Source organism: Bombus impatiens, unplaced genomic scaffold (assembly GCF_000188095.3).
Source record: "Bombus impatiens unplaced genomic scaffold, BIMP_2.2 scf_1528, whole genome shotgun sequence".
NCBI lineage: Eukaryota > Metazoa > Arthropoda > Insecta > Hymenoptera > Apidae > Bombus > Bombus impatiens.
This window is the reverse complement of record NT_177947.1, coordinates 397,832-423,720: the sequence shown is the minus strand read 5'-3', so window position 1 is coordinate 423,720 and position 25,889 is coordinate 397,832. Positions and strand designations below refer to the sequence as shown.

Sequence of the window (25,889 nt, the reverse complement as noted above, 5' to 3'; positions counted from 1 at the left end):
GTAGTGAGAAACAAAAGGCATCGCGTTGTATATTTGTCGTCGTTTACCTTTGTCGTCGTCCTTATTTGACTTTTTAAAATTCAACAGGGACGAATACACATAAGAGTGCCGACACGTGTTCCTTGTCGCAGGCAATTCCCATCTTTCCATTTTCTTTTTCTCCTTTATCTCGTGCAATTGCGTTTCTCATTCTTTCCTCGTTTCTTCTTTCACCTATTCCCTATCCCATCTTCTTTTTATACTTTCTAGCGATCAATTTATTTTTTTTCTTCTAATCATCTTGTATTTTTTATCTATCATTTTACCGTCTCGTTTTTCCCTACATTTTGTTCCTCGACTTTGAATTATTTTCTATTATTTTCCACCAACATAGTTTTCATTTTTTACACCCTTATCAGTTTTTTATCTTTTGTTGTTTTCTTTTATCCGTTATACTTTGCCATTTGTGCGTTATTGTTCTCTACCTTTTCATCATTTATATTTCTCTATTTTTCTTGGAACTTCTTCCTTTCTCTCATTCTTTTCATTCTTATTTCTTACATGTTCTCTAGTTTCAAACAACTGTTTCTATTGTAGAATAGGTTTTCTGTATCACGCGCCTTCCAAAATGCAAACCAATTTTCTCTCCTTTCTTCGTATCTTTTGATTCTATTCCCTTTATTTCTTGCTTTTCTTTCTCCCTTCAAGCTCATCAATATACGACGTAAGATATTCTGTCAGTAACAATTCCCATATCGCCCTTATCAGCATAAATCTCATTTACCTTCCGTTATTTTACTGTCGAAAAATTTCGTATTTTCAAAACGATATCAATATTTCGAGTGTAATCGTATTTCATACTTTCTAAAAAATCATTCTCTTAATACCTGCCACTCTATAATCATTTATGAGATATCTCCTATTTTTAAATTAAACCCAAAGCTCCCTTTAGTCGATTATTCACAAAGTATTTATCAAAATGTTTACACAATTTTGTTACTATATCGAAAAATCGGAAAACAATTTTATAAAAACTGTAGTTTGCTCAAAGAAAGTGAACAAAAGGAAAATGGAAGAAAATAAATGTTTCATATGAAAGAAAGAAGTGCTTCGATTGTAATAATATATATATAATTAAATTATATAATTTAAGATACGAAGACACAAAACAAATAATAATATAAAAGTAATATAAAATATAACAATGTACGTAAGTATAAAATACAAATGCAATTTTAGATATGGAGTCTAAGTAGAAAAATTGTTTATGAATTAAAAGTTACCGAATAACAAAATTTCTCACAAATGCATGAAAATAAAAGCAACGTCGTCGACATCGATGAGTTACAAATATATTGTACATCATCACATCGTATCATAAACAAATATGATATAAGGAGAAAAAGAAATTTCAAAAGATAGCGACGAGGAATTCGCCTTTCCTTTCTTCCCCTTGCGTCGCATCTCATTTTCATGGGCACGAGGCCAGCTCGAGAGACAGCTGAGGAAATCGAAGGGCGAGCAACACCCTTCGTGATTTGGTATGCAAATTAATGCGCATTTAAATCGCCGCGCAAAATTACGTGCGTTAATCAGACGAAAAGTCGGCCAGCGAAATGCTTGTTAGCCGATATTGTTTCGGTGTCGTGGTAGGATTTCAGCGGAGATCACAATGGCTACGTGATTGTACGCGCCAAGGACAAGAGATACAAAGACGTATCACGGGGCTTTTATGGGGCTCGTTAAGACAGCTAGACTGTTCGATATACTTACGTCCGATGAATTCGAATTCGATACTACTACGTCTCACGCGCTACGATCTATACTACTGGCCACTTCTCGTGGCTACAAGGACAGTCGCCGTTTTATTGCATAGTGCTGCTGAAACGTCAAACGTGGATATATTTTAGGGATGAGATAGGCGGGAGTATAAAATTCAATGTGTTCGGGATAGTTCGATTTGATCGATAGTTACACGAAGACGAGGTTTATGTATACGGACGCGGTCGATAAGGTTTGGATTGGTTTCACTTTGTCTTTTATATCTCGATGGTGAATTTGTTTAAATATTACATCGTAATGTATCCGTCTTCTTTGGACAGAACAAATGTGTTTATCTGTTTCTCTTAATTAAAGCAAATATATTTATTCGGTTTTTTGTAATTAAAGTAGATATACTTATCCGTTTTCTCTGGTTAAAACAAATATATTTATGCAAGTCGAATGAAGATCTTCTCATGGATAGTTTCGGGCCAGAAATAAGGAAGGAAAAGAGGTTTATGTTACATTGTTACTGAATTCAGACCTTCACAATTTTCTTCCATTATTCTCAAATAATCGTATTAGCATAGTAACCTGGAAAAGTAATATTAATAAAGATTCGATCCTAATTTAAGAAGGAAAGATCTCAGAATACGGAAATAATTTCGTTGAGTTCTTCAAGAATTAAATGCGAGCACCAAATTTGTAAAATAAAAGTTGCTTTTGATATCAATGTATAAAATTGATCGATATAGAAATTAGGCAAGTTCTCATGTCGAAACAGAATTATTCATTTGTAATTCATCAATAATATAATAATTCATCAGTTCATCGATAATCGGTTATTTGTTATTTTTCGTATCTATCGAAACAAAACTCTGGCGATTCATCTTCTTAGATGGAAACATCATACGCTTGAAATAGTCGGAAACAGTCACAAACTACTAGTTACATTCGACGATTCGCTAATGAATGCAAATCAAAAGCAATTCGATTCGACAGCCGCAAACGGTTTCCAATCATTCAAGATACATCGCGTTCGCTCGAACAAATTCGCACGTGAATATTCAGCAATTTTTTACTGAAGAGAAGCTACGAATTCGTTTCCATTTAACTGTGAAATATTGTTTGTTAATGCAAGCCAAATCTCCTTTGATCAAGTTCCCGCAGAGAACTTAGAAACATCCCTTGTATGTGATTCTAACTGTTCGTTCGTTTCATTCTGGCTACTTCTGATTCGCAAAGAGAGAAATATAATTTGTTGCGCAATTAGTATTAATAAACATGAATTTCCGCGAATGAATAAATAATGAGAAATGTGGTAATAGAGTGGCGGTCAAATATTAAGCTTAACGGCGATTTACGATTGCCAAATGTTTAATAAAGTTTCATTTCGTTTTTGAATAGATAACGAATATCGTGTTGAAACCAAAACTCTTATGAATATGTATATATTTCCTGTCGTAAATATCAAGCAAAATCGTGCAATTTTGAGAGATTTTAATTCGTTATTAATCACTTCTATATCTTTGAGACATACAATTTTTACGTTATGTCTTTTTTCTTTTCTACAAGAGATATTAAGTAATATTATACGTCAAGCTGAGACGACTATTTCGTTTCAAAAAATGACATTTCAGTTGATTAGATAAAGTTAGACTGCAAGCTTAAGATGCTATGTAGTTATTGATTATAGGGACGTTAGCTTCTTATAATGTGATTAATCAACGTGTTCGATTGACGACGATTTGTAGTCTTCTTCTGTTCAAACAGGACATCAATTTTTTACAAAAATCTACTTCGCATTCATAACATTGATTAAAGTTACTCTCTAGTGCATTTTTAAAGTATGACTAATCTTCAGTCGGGGAACAACGTTATAAGAAATGTATACCAAGATGTAATTAGTCTGTCGATTTAACTTTAACTAGCTAATCAAACTGAGTTTAATAAAATTAGAGCTGATACTATAATATCTCAAGAACATAGGATTCTGAATATCTCGGAATAGAAATTTTAATGAGAATTTTCAATTTTATCTTACTATTATAATTATCTATATTATGCAGTTTTTATTCCTTTATCTCCATAATATAACATAATTTATATTATATCCGGCAATTTCGTTCTGCAACTTTCAATTTTTGTTTTAGTGTTCATATGTTCTACTTTTATTGTCACTTTGATATCATTTAATTTAATATAGTGTAGTATCGTGGACGAAAGGCCTAAGAGATATCGGGCGAACTATAAACAATGTCGCGAGAAAACCAAAGTGCCAACAGGCCCAACAATGTATCGTCGGTCCTTCAATTGAATAGTTTCGCGGAAAAGGCCTGCGTGATCTTAGCCACGAGCGGTTGCGGAACATGCGCGTGGTAGGGCTAAGACAAAAGACAAAGGGATGCTAAGGGAGAAAGACGAATTAACAGTCAGTGTGAATTGAGAAGCCAGAGGCTGTGAATCGGGAAGTCAGGGAGATAGTATTGCTAGCGTTGTGGAGAGAGAGTGGTCCGCGTGAGAGAGAGCGTTGAATCCGGTGTGACGAGAGTTGCAAATTAACTATCTAGTTGTCTTAATTATAATACATTATTGTGATATAGTTCACGTTAAATAACCATCATTTCCTGTTTAACCAACATCTGTTTAGTCCATTTATTGTAAATAAACTAATTGTAGTAAGATTTTACAATAGGATAATACTTTATTTTAATTAAACCTGCTATTTGGAAATAATTTAGCATGTTATATATTCCCGAATCTAGCTAATGCAATAGAGAAGCGTCTTCAAAGAGAAATAAATGTCAGGAAATCCTCATCTGTTTTGCTTTCCAATCTACATTTTTATTCATATGCAAATGTAACACTTCGCACGTCAACGTTCTCATGTTAAATGACTAGGAAAGGAGAATTTCATATAAATTTGCACATTTCCTGACATGGCAGAGATCCAGAAATTCACACGAGCTGAAATCTACATTGAGAAGTCAATTCTTAATGCACTACTGTCGAATAATATTTCTGTAATTCAACTCAAATAAATTATCTAAGGATGATGGAATGGATACATACCAATTAAATTCATTTCTTTTTTCAATATTTCGTTACTGAGCCTTTTGTCGTTTGATAAATATTTTATTGAATTTATTAAACAGAGTCAATTAGCAGAATGGCAGATCTGTACAACAGTTAAATTAAATAACAGTAAATCAAAGAGTAAAAGCAGTAGAATTGCAGAAGAGTAAATCAATAGGGTTACACAATAGAATAGTAAATCAGTGAAACAGAGGAATCGAAGGACAGTAAATCAATGGGGCAGTAAAATCACGAAATAATAAATCAAGAAAGAAATGGAACAATAAAACGGTGAAACAACAAACAATGAAATGACAATCGTTCTATACCTAGATTACTATAAAATACAATAGTATATATATAACAGTACTGCAACAGTAGTAAATCAACCATTCTAGTATAATAAAAATTAATTAAAGAATGCTATAACTGCTCTATATTTGCATTTGTTATTACTAAATTTTCTAAACTTTCCAAAAGAACAAAATGTGACATTTTATTAACTACTATAACTACTACAATATTTACAAAGCTTCGCACGAATTTCGATACGTGTAATAGTCCATTTATTTATTCGAATGTGTCGAAAATGTGCGATAAGAATAGCGGACACGTTCTCGCAAACTCTGCGATTTACCAAGGATCGCAAACGGCATTGAAATTGGCAGCAGTGGCTCTTAAATTCGAGAATCCGGCTTTAGAACCACTTCCTGAAACGATACGATTTCGAGAGGCTGTTCAAACTCATCCTCTGAATATGGATGCACGCGCACGTATGCGACAGACATTACAAACGCAAATCCTTCGATTACTTAAATTTTTATTCCGATGCTATCTTCAATTTGTAAAACAATTCCTATTGTTCTTTCATTCGAGCAATTCACTCGTCCAACGGATTAAATAAATTTTTTTAGGTGAAATAACATCGCATGATATAAATTCTTCAATACTTTAAATAAACATGTAACTCTTCCCTATCGAAGTAGAACCACTCGAAACTTTCAACATTTTTCATTTCAATTGTTTCCATTTCGAGAACGCACATATGTATATATCATGTGATACAACACTAGAAACCACTTAATTTTGTCCAATGAAATTTTCGTTCCCTGTTACTTTAAAACTACAACTTGGCCTACTGAAGAAGACCCCGTATATATATAAAATAACTTAGGAGAAATGAAATAAAAAATAGAAACGGCAGCACCTAAAATCTATGAATTATCAGTTGTTTCTTTTTCCGATGAAATAAGCAAAATGTGAAGTTGCTGTAGAGGGAGAGGGAGAGATGAAGAAGCTTCCTTAGTAAAATATACGTATTATATGCAGTATACTTTTTACTATATACGTGTATATACGTATGTTTAAAAGCGTATCATCCTGCAACACAAAAAAAAAAGAAAAATGACAAAAATTCTGTGAAAGAAGGTCCTTCATCGAGAGGACCAAAGAATTTCAGACAAGTGTATACAAAATTCTCAATACCCTCGAGTCTCAACAGCACTCTGAATGGCACTTTATTTTCAGTTTGTCAATTATTTTCTTCGCCAGACTGGGCTTGCACGAAAACCTTTATATGTACATACATCGAAAAGCTCGTTACGTCGCTGATTTACTATGTTTATTTCTTTCGTAAATTATTTAAATTAGTACACAAAATGTTTCCAGGTTGATCCTCGTTATTAATTAAGTTTAATTTATATTCTGTTTGGGAGAACATAAATTCGAAAAATTCTTTCATATTCTAAGTTTCGTGAATAGAATTAAACTAGAATTTAGGATATTAATTTGAGTTAGATTCGATACGTATAATTATTGTGATACTACAATTACTACTATAATATTAAGCTTTGCATTATCTTACATTTTTCAAAGCCTCGTATATTCTTATTTTTAGTTGCAGTTAACCGTACTCTTTAAAATGTACTTCCAGAAATTGTTCTTATTGACGATTCTATTTGAAATTATGATGTTACGTAAATGATTCCGTGACGTTAATTTCCATATTGTCATATAGTCCTTGTTTCCTCTTCCTCTGCTTCACTTTACTATTATGGTATATACTTATGTATATACTTATAGCAGTAGTTACACATGTACAGGGCTAGTTTAAATCGATTTGCAACTTATTGTGCACGTGGTAATTTGTTTTTCACACACTGCTCGCTTGGCTTGAATTTAATACAGAGTAAATAGTGAAAAGAAAGAGCGATTATAGAAGTTAAATTAATTCAATAATGTTGAATCAGAAACCAATTCAATAACATATCGTATGTACATCAACTTTTTGTTTCGTGTTCGATAATTATCATTAAATCGTTATGATGTCAGTACGTTGCAATTTCCATTATTTTACAATGTTTTATTTATTTATCAGTTTCGTTTGCAGTATTTCACTTAATTAAGACACCTAATGTAAGATAAACATATGTGAACACAGTTCTTCTAGCATTTGCAATAATATTGTCTGATTCAAAGTATACCTATTTCCTATGGTATAAATACACAAGCTGAACAATTATATTTCTGCGCTAAATATAACAATATTCTTTATAATACAATTCGTTTTATTTCTTAACAAAATTTTATTATCAGATAAAATTTAATAATTAAGAATCACACGTCAATCATTATATGTATATTGTAATATACCTAAAATCAACCTTTTATATAAACATAACAATATAACGACTATATCTACCTTTGAATTACTAGTAATATGTAATTTAAGAATTCTTCAATGATATTGAAACACCAATCGAAGCGATATTGAACCAATAATGCAGATTGCTCGAAAAGACTGAATATTCCTACGTTTACATTAAGTGCTAGAGAATTGCCAGTAAAATTGGCCAAAATGGTGCTCGAGTATATCGAATGAGTCGCATTATAGGACTCTCGGTTCGAACGATTTCCAGGAATGCTTCGAATACATTCTTATGCGTGTTCTACGCGAGAAAGAGGACGCTTTTTCATCTTCCAGTGAAAGAAGCATTAAAACTACGAAGCATTGTTCGAACGGGATCACCAAGCTATTTGTCTCTGAGAGTCACGTGACAAAAGAATATGGTAGACCATGCGAGCTCCTTTTTGTTCGAGGTCTTTCCGCGTAAAATTATGATTTCCGGAGTATTATGAACAATTCGAAGACTCCACTGAAAAATATCGTCGATTTTTAATGGAACGTCTTAGTCCTTACAGGTTTTTAGGCGAAATAATTCAGAGTTTCGCTTACACCCAGTTTATTTGATGAGATATCAATTTTTTAGCTTTTTCTCGTTTAGATTAGCTTCCGTTTCTAAGGATTTTCAATCTTTATAGTTCGCAGTTTCTGTGAAAGAGAGTTGTATATTTTCACTCGTAGAATTACTTTTCAACGATACCTAATTTGGGACGGTAGAACTTGTTACAAAAAGAAAGCAATATTGAATATGTATGTAGTTGGTTTTTATTATTAACGACCACATATATTATATATGTATTTATAACCATTTACACTCGGAGTTTTTTAATACGGTCAACTTCGGTACATGTTTACAATTAAAACCTTTGTTATACAGAACTTTGTTGCGGAAATAAAAAGATTATTAATTCCTGTAAATTTATTTGCGAACATAGTAGCTTTCTCTTATTCCTCTCTTTTCATCCGTGAAAACAAAACCAAATAATAATTTTCATATTATCGTCGTAGAAGTGTCAGTGAAGCATAAAGAATTGAAATTCTGATATTATTAAAATCCACTTTTAGATATTAATTAATCCGGAGCGAGTGAGTACTAAATGCTTCTAATCGATAAAATTAATAAGATTTAACCGATAAAAGTAGTTACAGGGTATTAGCAATTTTTTCTAGGCTAATGTCGGTTTTAAGCAAAACATATTTGTTTATTAAAAAAGACGTTTTAAAAGAGAAGTAATACAAATATCGAATTTTAATTTGTTTAGGCAAGTAGACATTTTAAAATGTCGTTATTATCGATGCTGAATACGAAAATGAAACATAGAAGTTAGACATAATATATTAATACACACATTTAATACGCTTTTACTATTACGAAATCGTGTAACCAAATAGCAAGCAACTCCACCTACAGGAAATATTTGGATTAAAGTTCAGTAGTTTATAACTACATTAATTATATTTTTAATCCGTATAAAACGGATTTTACTTTCTAACTCGAATATTTGCGTTTGAAAAACAAAGAGACATTTGTATACTTGACTATAGGTATTCGGTGAAAAATGTCTATTTTTCGATAAAAATCAGACACGAAAAACTTGGATAAGAAGTTCAGATAAAGACATTCATAGAAATAATATTAATGAAGTAACGATTTAATCGCACAGTGTAATTATTACTTCATTTTTCCCCGTTTACGTTTAACGATTTTTATGTCATTCTACCTATTGTTTCTTTTCTACTGCGTTTATGTATGATTTTTAGACGTCCTTTAACAATATTTTTTACATTACATCTGCTAAAAGATCGCGGTGAATATGTTCGGCGTAATAAACTCACAAACAACGAAGCATATGATGTTTTTGTCGACGTGCTGATTGTTGAAACGGAAATATACGATTACGCGACGCTTGCTAGCGCGTATTCTACGAGATCGTTAACGAACTGAAACACGATGATTTCGCGTACGTTCATGCATAAAGTTAAATTTTTAATTCGGTCAACCAATGAACCAATCGTGTCTGCCAAGTTGAACTTTCCGAATTTTATATAACTACCATATAACAATTCGGTTGTTCGTATTATTTATAAATGTCTATTTTTTCTTTCATACTTGCACAATATTATGATCCAGTTTAATAAATTGATTCAAAATAGAATATTAAGACATACATTTTCTTTCAAAAATATTAAAACACATAATCTCGTAGAAATCGCGATAATTGGTTTGGATTGATTCATATTAGCGTGCAATTAACGTACGATTGAATTAGCACGAAATTAAAAGACAATATTAGCATGCGAAAGAAATAATACATATAAGGTTGCTGTTAAAATTATCATAAAACATTTTTCCAGGGAAGAGAATTTCGACGCAATAGCGAAAATAAATCCTAATTTGCGAAATTGTACTAAAGTTCGCCAATTTCGTAACAAACTTCAAGCGTAAAAAAATTTCAAAGCGAGAGAATACCGTAGGGGGGAAAGAGTTTTTCTCACCCCGTTTCCACTTTGATACGCGTCATTTAACAATGGAGTGAAAGCAAAAAGTTCGGGTATGTTACAATGCGATTGTTCGAGGAATGCCAATTTTTCGGCGAACGATTTCAGCCTTTGTTGCACGTTTCCGAAAATAAAGCCGAAATACTGCAACATTGTTCTAACATATCCTTTTCACCAACATCATGCAATCTTCGTGTACGGTGCAAACACACAAGTTCAAATATTTTCCAAATTGTGATGTTTTCTTTTCTTTTTCTTTTTTAATAACATTTCGAATACACGCGAGAAATCTATTGTATTAAAAGAGAAGATAGATGAAGTATAGTAAATGTAATGAAACATATTAAATTAATGAGATAACGTGAAATCCATCAAAGAGAATTAATTTAGAATATGCCCAAATTAATGGAGCAAAACTTTCTCAGTTTTAATAACGTGGTTATTACATAACACCTCAAAATATTAAACTCAGAGTACGTAAAATGTTGCGAAAAATTGCGTCTAAATGAATAATTGCATCTAAATGCAAGATGAAAAAGTAGATAACAATAGTTTTCAATGCGGAGATGATTAATCATTTCGTTATACAATTGGTATTTCTTGTGTTTGTTACGGACGTTAATTCTCGCGCAGATAATAATTTATTTGTTTTTAATTTAATTAATCGATAAAAAGTGAATAAAATTAATATTCAGAATTATAATAATATTAAAATTGTAGCAGAATATTTTGTATCGCATTTTAAACAAGCAGCTTATAACATACAATTTAAAAGAAAATCCATAACTAATTCCACCGCGTCAACAACGTTAATGCCGTTATTAACAAGAAAAGTTAAAATACTTGATACTTAATAATTCAGCAAAAAGCTCAACTATTATGTTCTGATAAAATTCTCATTAACAAACACTTATTGATAGTCGATCAGCAAAACATCTCGCATCGCCGATCCTCGAAATGCGACAAGAAACAGCCACGCAAGATTAATCACAAATATAATACCATACGCTGTCGCAACATACACAGCAAATCAATAACATTTACACACGTGATTACATACAATAGGTGCACATACACGTGCATGAGAACTTTATATGATTATCAATAATGCTAGAACATGTCCATATTTCCATATTACGATCGGTAAATGCCAAAATATCGCTTAGACGTCACCGTAATGTAATATTTCTGCGTTAAAATGGTCTATTCGTGGGCGAAATGCAGCTATGCCTGACGGGATCAGCTGGCAAACAGTTGCAAATCAGTTAGCAAACAGTTTCCATCAGTAATGCAGTCCTCAGCTGGAATTGGGTCAAGAATAAATGTGGCAAGAGTTAGCGACGGAATTAACAGACCTAGGACCCGATAACCTTAACAAAGATCCACCATTCTAACGCTCGTTTCATCGTATACCATGGCGTCGGTCAACAACGGTTGTTCCTCGGACCGCAGTCGAATCTATGTTTTCGTTATTACGTTTGGACGGTTAACCGCGATCTGCGGGCTGCCGTGAAGTCGCAATTAAGACGGCGTTGCCTTAAATGCACGTGTACCAACATTTCCAGGCAAGTGTCCGAGGAGAGCTTTAAATGTGAAGTGCCACTGTAAAGTGCACCACGTACCAGGAAATGTTTTAGATTGTCTTGGTAAAGCGTAGCTTGAACAAGTGACATGATTCATTAATATTTATTTGGTCCTCGGTGTATTACGCTTATAATTACACCGAGGATATTTATGCATGTTAAACGCGCAACAAGCATTTATACGCATGAAATATGTAAATATACACGAAAACCTGCAAAATGTGTTTCAACAATATGTTTGGTAGAAGTTTAATGTATTATCGACGATATGATGTATGATAGTGGATATTTAACAATACTTTGAACTATGGCAATTATCATAGTTTATTGTAATCTAAAACGTTACAAACACTTTACTTAAATTCGTTTAATTGATGAAATTTACATGCGATATATATATATATATATATATATATATATATATACACACCTCGAAACATTATATATATATATATATATATATATATATAATGTTTGTCTACTTTGTAGGATATTCGCTTTTAAGAAGCTTACGAAAACTTTTAATTTTTATTCATGCGACTTGATTCGATATTCAATTCGGACGTAAAAACTTTCGAGGTGTGCCACCCTATAGGAACAAATTTAAAGCGAAGTTTCCTTGCTCTTCGGCGCAACTTTGGTTAGTTTATGCTAACACTAGAATTTTAGAATAGTAGATTGTGATCTGCGTTTTCTCTTATGAAACTTCTGAGATCAAAGGATTTTATGTTGTAGTTCTATTCAGAGTTTCGTAAAGTGTCTATAGAAACTTTATAAAACTTGGTGAATAAAGAGCTAACATTTTACAACATTCTTATCGAATACCTCCAACTTTAAAAAATAAATTATTATAATTTCAATAATTAGTCTACTATTTTACTATCGAGTTACAAGCAAGTTGTTCAAAAATATAAATGAATAGAAATTGTACTTAAAAATAAGATAGAAATAAAACAATAATAAGTTTTTGATCAGCATAATGCATAAATGAAGATAATCGTCGAAACGAGACCTTGTTGAAAAATGACATTTATTATGCAACAACATAATAATTCCTACCTATAGATTGTTTCATGTCGACTTAAAAATTTAATGTATAAAGTAGGAAATAATATTACTACAGAATGGCTAGACATTTCTATTCTTCCTAGATGTTAAGTTGTATGCCACAGATTTACAGTCTTCGGTTAAAGCGTTAACCATTTTTTCAGTATCATTACCAGTTTATAAAATATAACGAGAACTTACAGGACATCGTTACGTAAAATTCTTATCACATTTATACTCACGAAGAATCTCCCTTTAAAATCGAATCTAACTTTCCGCTGTAAATAAGAAATTAAATTGTCCCGATATTAACTTACCAAACAATATTTTCAAAGAGATATTCAAAACACGTTCTCTCAAGGCGCTCCGCGTTTAAGAAGTAAGACGAAGCGGTACAAAAATTTTGCTTGATCGCGTTTCCATCATGAATGTTAAAAACTTTCACGTTTTATTCTTTTTCCAGTGCTACACGATCCAGAATGGAAAATTAAATTTCCTATTCAAAATGGTAGCTCAGCATGTGTAAAAGATTTTTTCTAAAACTAAGTAAAAGTGTTCGCCAAATTCATTACGAATGTTATCATAGGTGCCAAATAATTTTTTCGATCAACGTTGAAAGATATTGCAACGTACTATTCTATTTTCTTTACCGTCGAATATTGGAAAAGTTTTTTATGTTTATCGCATATTGTTGATGGATTTATGGTTTCATACAGATCACATTTTTCTTTTTTTTTTTGTATATTGGCGGATATATCGCGTTTGAAACTTGAAGTGAAAAATCTATCTCGCAGGAAACTTTCACACACCACTGTATGATTGTGGAAACGTGGCAGAACAACAAAAAAAGAAATTCGCGTAACTGAAGTTTCAAAAAGTGATCAATTTGCTTTATCGATGTCGCGAATAACTTTAGAATTTTATATATATACCTAAAGTATATTGAAAGCAACAAGGGAGGACCCATTAGAAGAATCTTAGGAGTCTTAAGAATTTTAAAATTTTAATTTTAGAACCAAATTGCTTTGTGTCGGAAATATTTTATTCGATCAATATTAAATGATTGCAATTTTTACAGTACAATTAAAAACTACATTGATGATAAAAGTATTTCATGGTGTATTTCATTTAAAAGAAACTTCCCTGCATGTAGTTTGATATGTGATTTATTTATACTGTTGACTCTGTAGAGATTAGAGAGTTCGCATGTCTATACTACTACAAATATTCATACACTTCACAAAGATCATCAAAATATTCGAAAAATTATTTCTTATATTAATACACCACAATATTTAATGAGCCATCTATAATATTGGTTCTATGTTTAAGATTACTAACTATTTACACCATGTATTAATTATTCACTAAATATATATTTGCAATAAATCTCTTGTAACTTCTATATACATTTTCGGATTGGTTTCAAATTTTACTATTATAATCACTATAATCGTGTCTCATTAACGAAATTTTAAAAAGATTTCTATAATGCACATAATATAATATATTAATATAAATCTTTCGTGGTAAGTGTTCGAATAATTTGGTGAGCCACTCTAAGTGCATGCTACAATATTCTCGTCGATCGATGCACGCGATGAAGTTTTCCCATGAAGCATGAAATCTCTGGCTTCGCCCAATCAGATGCATAGCTCGGTTCGACGAAAACGGCGATCGCCAAATCGGCCTTAAGTGAAACGGAAGTTTCGAGGCCTTTGGCCAATTTACGCGGTTCCCTTCTATACTCGAAAAGCTTGCAGTTAGGGTGAAAATAAAGCTAGGTTTTATGGTAAAGAAGTCGATATCCTCGTTTATCCGACCACTCGTCGTTCGATTTACGAGGAAAGCGTAAAGCTCTGGCGTAAAATAACGCTGGTTGTTTATCGACAATGACGCAACGCGATTAACGGAACCACCATCGGGTATCTCGGAATATTTACGCTGTTTTTGAAAAACGGATTTGCGGTTTATTCAAATAACTACGATTCATTCATAGACTGTTTGTTGAACGACTGTAATATTTTTAAATGAACGTTAATGCTGCCTCTTTTACCAGTATTCGAATTTTGTACGTCAAAAACTTTTACCATACAGTTCATAGTAGCAGAACCTCGTTTATCCAAACAAATCGGAAAATAAGTTCGGATAACAGTTCGGATAACCAAATAGTTCCGATAATTAAAAGAGGTTCATTAGATGGCTATACTTTCCAGCTCTTGTTATTAGTTGAAATACACATATCAGGAATTAGGTGTAATAATTTCAGTTGCTTTTCCTTTGACACGTAGGATCTGTTTGAATATAACAAATAATTGCATATGTTGGTATACTCATAAGAAGAGGTTATCGGTTCGAATTTAGAATGCCCCAGCCCATTTTCAGCAGGTACCACTGCAACTCGATTTATTAGTGGTTGAACTGTGTTTACTCCAGTGCGGTCTCTGGTGGTTCCAGATCCACATAAACAGTACACAAGTTTGACATGTTTCCAACTGTACCAAAATCATTGTTGCTCATTCTGCGTGTACGTACTAAGGCATTAAACTACTAGCTTCTCCGCACTGAAAAACAAAGATCCGTGTGGCTTAGACGTTAAGCTGAGTTTACGTTAGTCCAGTTCAGGACTAATCTGGATCAAGCGACTACATTTCAGTGTTTCGACTGGTAATTGGCCAATGTCTACATTATTCACAAAGTGACAATTCCAGTCTTTTGTGAAAATGGTAGACTGCAATGGTAATAGATTCACACAACAACCAGACGGGACAATACATGTATGGTACGCACAACGGACAAAGTATTTAATAAATATGCTTATTTATATTTATATATCTATATGTATATAATACATATAAAAGGTATGCTTCAAATTATATCGTGTTTGGTCTTGTTTTAATCAGAAAAGCCTCAAAATTACATCGGTAGAATTTATGTTAAATGAAGATTAAAAATAAAGAAAGAATTCCGTTGTTGTATTAATATTATCTAAGCGATATGTTTCTTTTCATTAATCCTTCTCTTTCACTAGCACTGTCTTTTTCTAAGTATGATAAAGTGGCGGGTCGAATCTATTACACACAATCGAGTCATGTACACGATAATTCATCGCCGAAGTGTCCCGATTTTCGATCAGTTATGCAGAAAATACATTATCTTCTGAATGCATGAATCGCTGAAGATGAAATTTCATACTTTGAGTTCGCCTTCTTCCCATGAAGTCTCCTAAATCTCGTCGGCTATCGATGCCATTAAGAAAATCCATCCATAAATTCATACAGAGATTACCAAAGAAATAATAGCGTGTACCCATTGATGTTTAACACAACCGTGTAATCAGTTATCGCTGACATAAAATCATTCAATAACGCTAATATTATTACACATATCATACGTGCAGTGATATACCTAGTGTACTTAGTCGACAATGTTCGGGATACATGCAATAGATAAGTGATAATGTTCTATACTAATCGTAACGTAAATCTAGTTGGGTAACCCACCGACCCATTGTAAACTATCGTACGATGCAGGAAACCGTGTTTCATCTACAAATCGAACGTAGTTTTGTACTGCATTACTTCACCTAGGGTGATATACGTACGTACAGGGTATCCCAGTTAAATCGATCCCAGCAAACATCTCCGAAACTATTTATGATACCAGAAAATGTATCGCACAAAAGTTCTATGGTTTCGAGGGATCCATAATTTGATGGATATACGTAAGCCAACTTCATTTTTTTCATGGAACCTTTGTATTTGTTTATCTTGTTTTTCATACGATAGGTTTCACAAAATAATTGTTTAAAAATCTGCTGAGTAATCACTTTGCTCAATATAAATAACTCAACAACATTCTACAGGGGATGTCAAGATTAATGTATAAAAAATTATCTGGTTCTATAAAAAAATAACTCTGAGCTTCATATAAATCGCTTCTCTGCCAAATCGATTAACCTCACACAAAAACATAAAGCAGGAAAATTTGGTGAAATTATATAAAATAAGCAACAATGAAACGCGTTTGCAGTAAAATTCCGAAAATTTCAAAAGGTGAAGTTAAACACTCCATTGTTCTGTGAACAATTCATATGTATCCTATACATATGAACAAAAAGGTACTGATAACATGTTAAGCTCTTTCCGAAATCATTTAACTCTTGTTCGGAACATTTCACACAGCATCCTGAATAGTTTCAAAAACATACGTTTTAAATGGGACACCCTGTATGTACTATATATCTTTCCCTGCACGTACATGTCTTGCATTGCATTTACTCATTGTCCAACGAACGCCTAACTACAAGCTCACTCTTCGTGAAGCTTTCAACCTAGTGAAACTCTTGCTAGAAACAACAGAACGCCCGATGCGCGTTACACACGCTCGTATCTGCCAAAGACAATCACAGTCTCGTCTCATGTCGCGGATTTTCATTCTGAGAACAACCAAGCATCGATGCGCAACCAAGTCGTGGACAATGTTGTCCAGGCAACGACTCGCTGCCGCTGCAAAAAGAAGTGATGGATGCCGAGGTTCTGTTTAGAATCCACCTAAACGTGCTGTCTGCAGATCCGACGTCCATTGTTCTTTGCAGATACAGTCTGGCGATTATGAAGGCTCGCTTTAACACGTGCCGTGAACACTCGGTTCACGCACTGTTTTCAAAGGGTTCTCACTTTTTGCTAGAGGCATCCCCAGATATATATATTTTGGAAGGGGGAATTTGGAATTTTGTACAGTTTAAATGTTAACTGCTGTACAGTAGTTATAGAAAGTACATTTGTTCTGACTGTAAAAGCGTATTTGCATTTATTATAGCATGTGTATTTATTAATATGCATCACTGAATTTATTATAGCATTTACATACTTATCAATTAGACGTGTCTGTAATAACTTTTGTATAATTTAATAGTACTTTGATATGATTCAAAATATTTTCGAACATTTCCCAGTTTCTTTGCTTTGATTTGCTTATTTTTTTGGACCTATCCCGTTGGACATGTATTAGATTGTCCGGAAAGTGTATTTCTTTTACAGACACGACTTTTACAACGATGCATTTTTATACAAACATGAAACCTAATCTATCAAACGTTGTGATCTTTATCTTGATAGAAAAAAAATGGATCATATGTAATTCGATAAAATAATATAAAACGGAAAATGTTGTGCATCCATTATTTCCTTATAAAACGAAAGAAACTTTTCGGACGACTCAAAATTTACTATAGTTCATATGAAACGCAAAAATAAGTTTCCTTACGGTGTCCCTCGTGATATTTATTGGATATTAAGTATACATTGAAATCATAATAATATTTATTTTATATTCGTATATCATATTTTACGTCTGTTACAAGCAGATTCTTTGGCACAGCGGATTATTGATTTAGTTAGCATACCTTTTCTTACCTTAAGGATTGTTATTCTAACCTTATAGTATACATTAAACGCAAATGTATACATAATAATGATAATATTATTACAAATTGAAACTGAGAAAAATTCAATTCCATTCTTTCATCTACATCGAATAAAATATTATTCTCTATGGAGATTTTACACACATATTATCATTTAATTTTCCTTTCACAAACGTTTCATTAATATCTTGTCTTATCCTCGTTCTAAACATATTATGAATTGCATGATTTATGAACGATGTATATAAAAATAAAATTAAATAATATTAATTATAATTAACATCACAGCCATTAAACGATAACTTTACCGCTGTTCTGTCTTGATCGCTAAAAAATCAAGGATAATCTAAAAAATCACGCCTGAAATAAACATCACGTTTTTCCACAACTTAATTTTTAGCATTAACTCAGGATAATCTTTCATCTCGTCAATTTCAGAAGGCTTCGTCGCGCCGTCAAACCTCTTGGATTTAATGTCGTATTAAAGGCAACGGTATGTCCTCACCTCGTATCGAGTCAACCCTCTGACGACTTTCATAAAGCTTAACGTGAATCAACGCGACGCGATTTCTCGTGTGCCGTTCGGGGATTAATAATCCCTCGATCACACGCGTGCGACACATCGAATTCGAGCATTTTGGATCTGTTTGAACATTCGAATGCAGAACATCGTGGTTCGCGTAATCTGTGAAACACATATATATTTATATACATGTATATTTTGGAACAGCGTCGAATGAGAAATTTTCCTGAAGTTTCTATACGCTACTGTGCGCGTTCATATGTTTGTAGATTGTGGAACGAAGCTGTTCTACAAATATAGATTTCTACAGTTGTTGTATAGTTATATCTTTAACTATTCACCGAGATAATTGAGTATATACGATCGTAACAGTTTTAGTATCAAATAAGTGACACTAAGTACGTGTGCATGGATGGACCGAACGCTTCAGATTCAGATGTGAAAAAAGGAAGTATGATAATTGATTGTTTTAGGACTGACGCGATTAAATTTGTTTTAAAAAAGTGTACGGTGTTTGCCTGCAGCAAGTGAACAAGATTATAAAATAGAGGAAAAGAACATTTTTCAACGACACTCTTCGTTCTAGGCTCTGCATTGCATTTCGTTGCGTTGCATTACACTCTTATTCCGTAACATATTTAATGATAGTTTTATCTTTATATTGAAATCACTTCTAAAGGTATTATAATAAATATTCTTGCAATAATAGTTACAGTGGAACTTCGTTGTAATTACTTGTGAAAAAGATCTTCATATTTTACCTATTTTAGCCTCCCAGGGTGGTTCTTTTACAGTTACTTTCTTAATCAATGTGTAATGAGCAAAGATTGTCCATGACTGGAAACTCAGTATCCTACTTACGATCTTATCAACGCTGTGTTCATGAAAACCTACAGCTTTCTCCTGGGGTATAATATCCTCTATACGAACAAAGCAAACAGTTCTTCGCAATCACTTTTCAACCTGCAATGAACTAAATAGCATAGATGTTTTCCCTTAGTGTGGAAGTAGAATGGTGACGTAAAAATCCCATTTTTAAAATGTTAGAAAATCATGCAAACTTGCCACAGGAAATTTGCTATAGGGAAATTGAAAAAAGGAAGAACGTTTTAAGTTCATGAGCGAAAAAATTGCGAGACACACACAGTCTTGTTGTGGGCAATCGAGATCTCCTCCGAAGCATGAAACCAGCTTTTGCAGCAGTTTCCTTCTAACACGGACGAAATTTCCGTAGTGTTTCTATTTAAAGCCACTGTGTAAGTAAAATATTACGCCAGCTGCATGAAACAGGAATAAGGAAAATAAGGATAACGAAAGATTCTGCTAAAGTTAATTATCTACCCTTTTCCGTTTGCGATTATTTTCATAAATAACAGGATTATTTTTCATATCTATTATCTTCGAAATTAAGATGTAATTATCATGAGGTTGAATTTGCTTAAGATATAACAATATAATAATTCAACAATATATATAAGTGAACGTTCCACGAAAAGAATTAATGACACTTCAAACTTCACCAAATATGGATAAATCAAAATTTTTATTTTCGGGCATTAATTGTTGAACTCAGAGTACTTGTTATTTCTTTAGAATATTATTTTTTGCCTTTTTGAGACACACAGTCGATGTTAAATAGGCATATGTTTTGTTAAAGTAAAGACTGATCATTCCATAATTATGTTATCGTTAATTTCGCATATTATTGATCTACGATTTACATTGACGTTATCTAGCTTGATGATTTCAATTTTCATTTGGCGAATAATGTAGAATTTTGTAGATTCAATAAGTGAAATGGGACGTAAAATTAGAAATATTATATCGCGAAATTCTATTTTGTTCCGAATTTGTTGCGCGTATATTGCGATAACTAAAGTTTCTCAATTCGCGTTTAACGTGTAGCTTAAAGTTCCTTTGACTGGGAGCAAGAGAAAATCCAAGTTCTGCACCCGCGCTCGCTTCTGAACACGTTTTATTATACGGCAAATGAACGAGTTTCCATAACACGAATGATGGTATCGCATTTCCTAACAAATTCCGCTGAAACTTAAGCGGTTAATATACCACAGACTCTGCAAAACTCAGACGATATTAGAAATTAAAAAAAGTACGTAAATTGTCCTCGAGAATGTTCAATTTTAAATTCGATTTTGTTCTCGATAAGTTAAATAAGTTAAATTTAAGCTTTAAAGTGAATTTGTTTTTTTTTTTTCATTGCCACTGAATATTAATCGTTAATGTAAAGAATTACAATTTTTTATGGATTCATTTTAAATCTGAAACTTTGAATAGTCTTCGTGACGCAGGTTAAAATGTTTCCACAAACTTGAGATTTGAATTTATTCTGTATCAAAATACAAATGCGATTGTTTGTTTTCATTATTTCTGAATTTTACACACTAATTTAAATTTATATAAAATTTTCGTGCGTTCATTTAAAATTTGAAAATCGAGATGTTTCTCTGGTGGTGTGTAGTACTACATACATATCAAATTGTAATCGAATGTTAAAATTACATTTCAAATGTGAAATTATTATTCGATACCTAAAAGTGTTTAAAATGTTATGCAATGTGAAAATGTACACAGTTTATGATCAGTTCCTTTCTACTGTATATTATTAAACGCTAATATTACATAAACCAGTCCATTGAAAATATCGAAGATTCTATGTAACATTATTGAATCACTATAACGCAGTGAAACATGAAAAAATTGACGTAATCCGCGCACACAATAAAGAAACTAGGAAACCATCAAGTGCACACACTTTATTGATAGAGAGATCGATACTTCAAATATAGCCAAGCGCGTTTTACTCATATTATTACGTCACCTTATGTGATTGTACAGTTAATTAGGTCGTTCAATTAATTTTTCATCCTGCAATCGATGGAAAAAGCAAGAAGTTAAAATTGATCAATCTATTTCGCTGATTAAGTTGTTCTATTCCCTCAGTTGCCATTTGAGAGTCGATTTAGCTAACAACTGGAAAACAAATATAGCGCAATAGGCTGTTTTTCTATAAACATAATACAGGAAATATAAAAATACAGCACAATAAGTTAGACTTATTTAAGTTTACATTCTTCTTCAAAAGTCTTAGGACGTGTCTTATTTTTTGATAAAACTTGGATACTCGGTGTAAAATTATTAACAATTTTACTAATTATTTCAGTAAAATTATTAATATAATATATAGTAATGTATACTTTCTTTATCGTATAAAGTATCAAGTTATAAATGAGCTATCGGAACATAATTTACGCACTGTCTTTCTAAATTTTGAAGTAAACGTAATAACAGTCTTAAGAGTTTTGATCAATGATTATCTATAATCTGTGATTGTTGATCCATGATCTTACGATACATAAGTTTTAAAATACTTTGTCTCATTCAGAAAACTTAAAAAATGTTACATAGTTAGAGCTGGACGTTTCTTTAACCTTCGGTATAGTCAAACGCAATTCGTTTACTTAGGCCCTTCGTCCTTCCGTGGTTGTTTAATAAATTAATTATTACTAACAGATTTTGATAATGGCCAGGAGCTAATAGAAACAGAGCACTGCTTCAAGTTATAATGCGTTCAATTAATAGTCCTCTCATGAAATTAGGTCGACCGCGACGGGTTAAAGCAATTTAATTGTTCTCGCCAACTATCGAGGAGAAGTCACTTTTCGCCAAAACGTGACCACTCATCCAAACCCCCGAAGGCTTATTAATGATAGCACTAACAAGCGGCAACGGTCAATTCGAGTGAAAGCTTCGAAAAGATTCGTGGGGTGCTAGCACTACCCGATTCGTTATAGTAAACGACATTCTTCTTGACATTTCTTTTTTAACTTTCGTTTGATAAAATTCGAATTGCTATCAGTTGCTGATTTGTTAATTGGAGATGTTTCATAACCAATGGTATCGGATTAGATTAATTATTGGGTTAATAAAACCTCATAGACGTCTATCAAGTCAAAACCCACTTAGTACACGTTTGTCTGGCAGATTTTAATCGTTATATTAAGTATTAAAAGCGAGTGTAATATCGGAAAATTAAGATATAAATTTTTTCCGATTGCTTACAATTTATTAATATTAAATTTATACAAATATAAATTGGACAGAAACGATGTTTGTTTAACTGAAACTAAATGTGATACTCGTATCTATATCAAATAACTTTACAGTTATTTGGCCACTCTCGTCATAACGAATCTAACACACTCTCTCTCTCCCTCTCTCTCTCTCTCTCTCTCTAACAACTCGATCAATTCTCTCGACTCTACTCTTCGGTGTCTCGATTAACTCTAACGACTCTTCGACGACTCGATTAGCTCTGCCTCTCGCAACACACACACTTTTCGACTCGCACACACTGATCTTTCGGTCGTCCCACCTTGAAACACAAAACCGTCCTTCTGATCTAACGTTGTTTATTGTTTTTCTCATACCTATGTAAGAACTAGGTGACTTTAGTCACATAGGCGCTCTTAAATGTAAACGAACCACAGAAGGACGACGTACACGGTTTTTTCTATTTTCAACCGATCTCTAGTTCAAACTACTTTACGATATTACACGAGAATAAGATAAAAAAATGAAAAAGAATAAAAAAGCTGGTTTGTATTTAAAAATGTATGTAAAAAGAAGGAAATAGTTGTCCTAATTAGATATCATTAAGTAATCGACTGTAATAATAATATACGGGGAAACTTGTATTTGTTGAGCACACGCGGTAACCATATAACAAGGTATCACTCAATTGTCGAAGTCGTATTACTAAAAATAGAAACCTGGAGGGCTTGCATTAGTTTAGTTCTTTCAGGTTTTCAGAATTTTAACAGTTTCAACGATTCTCTACTTGATTACATAAATCTCGGATTCGTGACTTAAGCCAAATATTCTCCCATTTTTACCTCGTAATCATAAGAGAATTGCCTTGCTCGCCTTCGTTAGAAATTTCTTCGTCCAAAAAGCTTATTTAAGAGAACAGAGGAGAAAAATTTCAGTTTTCGAGCTGTTCGCATACAAAATTCCATCTAGACAGACAAACAGAAAAGTAATCTAAATAAAGACCATTAGAAAACTAAAAGATTTGAAAATTTGTTCAGGTGGATCGTGCGGAGAACGAGGAGGGCCAGGGAGGGGGTGGTCTGTCGACGTTTTCGGCGGGCTGCAGCGGTGCTTCCGGTTCGAGGATGGGCCCAGGGCCCGACTCCGGTAGCAGTGCTCCCTCTTCTGTTCCCCACTCATTGGCGACCTCGAGGGACGACGAAGACGAAGAAGACGAGGAAAGCAGCGGGCGACGTTCCAATGGCCACACAGGAACGCGGTGAGTCAGTTCGATTCTTTTTCTCCTTATTTTACGGTTTTAATCGGTGTTTCCCTTGGAACGATCCTCCCTACCAAACACCGCACGCTTCCTTGTACGTCGAGCGACGAAGCTCTAAGATCAAGAGCACGTCTTCGTTTTAGAGTTCTATCGAGGATCGTTGGCTGAATTCTCAGCCAAGATTGCGTGACTCGATGTGTATATTCGGGTTGTAGATCGATTATACGGGTTGGTCTATGATTTCTCCAGAATTCGTAACATCGATGATGGACTTCTTGTGGCACTGATGATTGATTTCTTCGAATAGTTGGCTGGATTTGTATGTTTCCTCTCGTTCGCAAAAAATTCATCAATATCGTAATTGTTAGAAACATTGTTCATTAATTTGAATCATTTTGTATCATCATGTGACTCATAATGCATTTTTCTCATCCTGTTGCGGTCTTTGAATCTTTGCCTGTTCTATCGTGTATTTTGATTTTTGAGATATTTCGTAATTTTGGGAAAGAAAAGAGTATTTTAAGTATCCTTGAGAAAAAGGAATCAGGCACGGGGAAAATTGTCATGCAGTTACATTTTTTATATTATGGAGAGGAAAATTTGTATTTTCTTATATTGCACTTAGTACGAAAAAATTTCGTTCTGGTTCAAGAATAATTATTATGTAATCTAATAATCTTAAATCGAACTGTAAGAACAAAACTTATTTTCAGAATTCTATTTAAGAATGGAACATATAAAACACATCGTTTCAATAATTACCAAAAATTTCTTTTTAAAGTAATATAGTTTTGCAAAATTACGAATTATTAAAGCGACTCTCGTAACCAGAAAATTCATAAACCTATCAAAGGAACAGGAGTGATAGTTCTCGTTATGAATATCTGTCGCAGAAAAATAATTTCCGCAGCAAGACCGCAGCAAGATTTCACTATTTTCTCATCTATCTTCTTTCTATATGTCTCCGTTTTCTTCTTCCGCCTTCTCGGGAAATGTTCAAATTTAAAGAAAGATATGACAAAAGTGAATTTTGCCTGGGAAATGCGCCCCGAATTATTCGTGGCAACACTTGGGCGATAATCCGTACGAAGCATAGAACCCACGAGAATTTTAATTTGACACGTTGCGACCAACAGACCAATTCCAGTGGAAAATGAATTCGAGTAAAACGAGAGTGATGGCTGGAAAATACTTCGCGAATGATGGAAACGAAGGGTACGCAGATTAGAATTTTATTTCGTTCTGCGAAGGTTTTTAAATATAGAAATTCCAGATGCTAGAAGTTCGCTCTTTAATAAATTTCGGAAATATTTTCGGTAATATAATTATTCTGGAAAAGTAGTGTTCGATATTCATATTGAATTATCGCGATATGTTCCAAATATGCAAAAAATATGTTACTTTTCGTGCAGACATTAGTTTCGAAAGATATAAACAAGACCTATAGAATAAAATGTTTTTTAATAAAATAAATGGACTAATTAACAGTCCAACATTTGATAGCTTTACTATAAACTTCACTATTTGTTATATTACAATGGCGTTTTCAATTCAAAATTTATTAATTCAAAGTAAACTCCATCAATTAGAGAATAAGATAATATTAATTTGTGAACATTTTAATTAAAATTAATTTCAATCTAAAAAAAGTATAATTGGAAACAAAATTGTTAATATGATGTTTTATAAGAAATGAAAATATAATAATAGCTTTTTAGAAAAAGTGAATGTGAAATGAAAGGAAGTAGAAATGAGGTTAATAAATGCTTCGTAACAAACGAAAATTGTTTGTCCTTGGAGATTTAATAAAAATCTTTTAAGTCTTTTAATGTCCAATAGATTCGTAGAATTTATAATCCTGAATATCTTTTCGATCGTTAAAATACGTGTACAGTAGGTTTTATCAGCAGCTTATATAATAAATTCGAAATGTATACATACATACGTCTGTATATATATATATATATATATATATATATATA

At 32.8% G+C, this 25,889-nt stretch overlaps 1 protein-coding gene across 8 annotated transcripts in view; it reads left to right on the top strand.

The window, feature by feature from the left end:
* Positions 1–25,889, top strand: part of LOC100747068 — a 203,890-nt gene that overhangs the window by 98,300 nt on the left and 79,701 nt on the right. For all 8 annotated transcript variants that reach the window (XM_033324152.1, XM_033324158.1, XM_033324151.1 and 5 more), the window contains one exon: positions 23,687–23,907. In XM_033324152.1, coding sequence (XP_033180043.1) covers positions 23,687–23,907 — 221 coding nt within the window. The remainder of the gene's footprint in view (positions 1–23,686; positions 23,908–25,889) is intronic.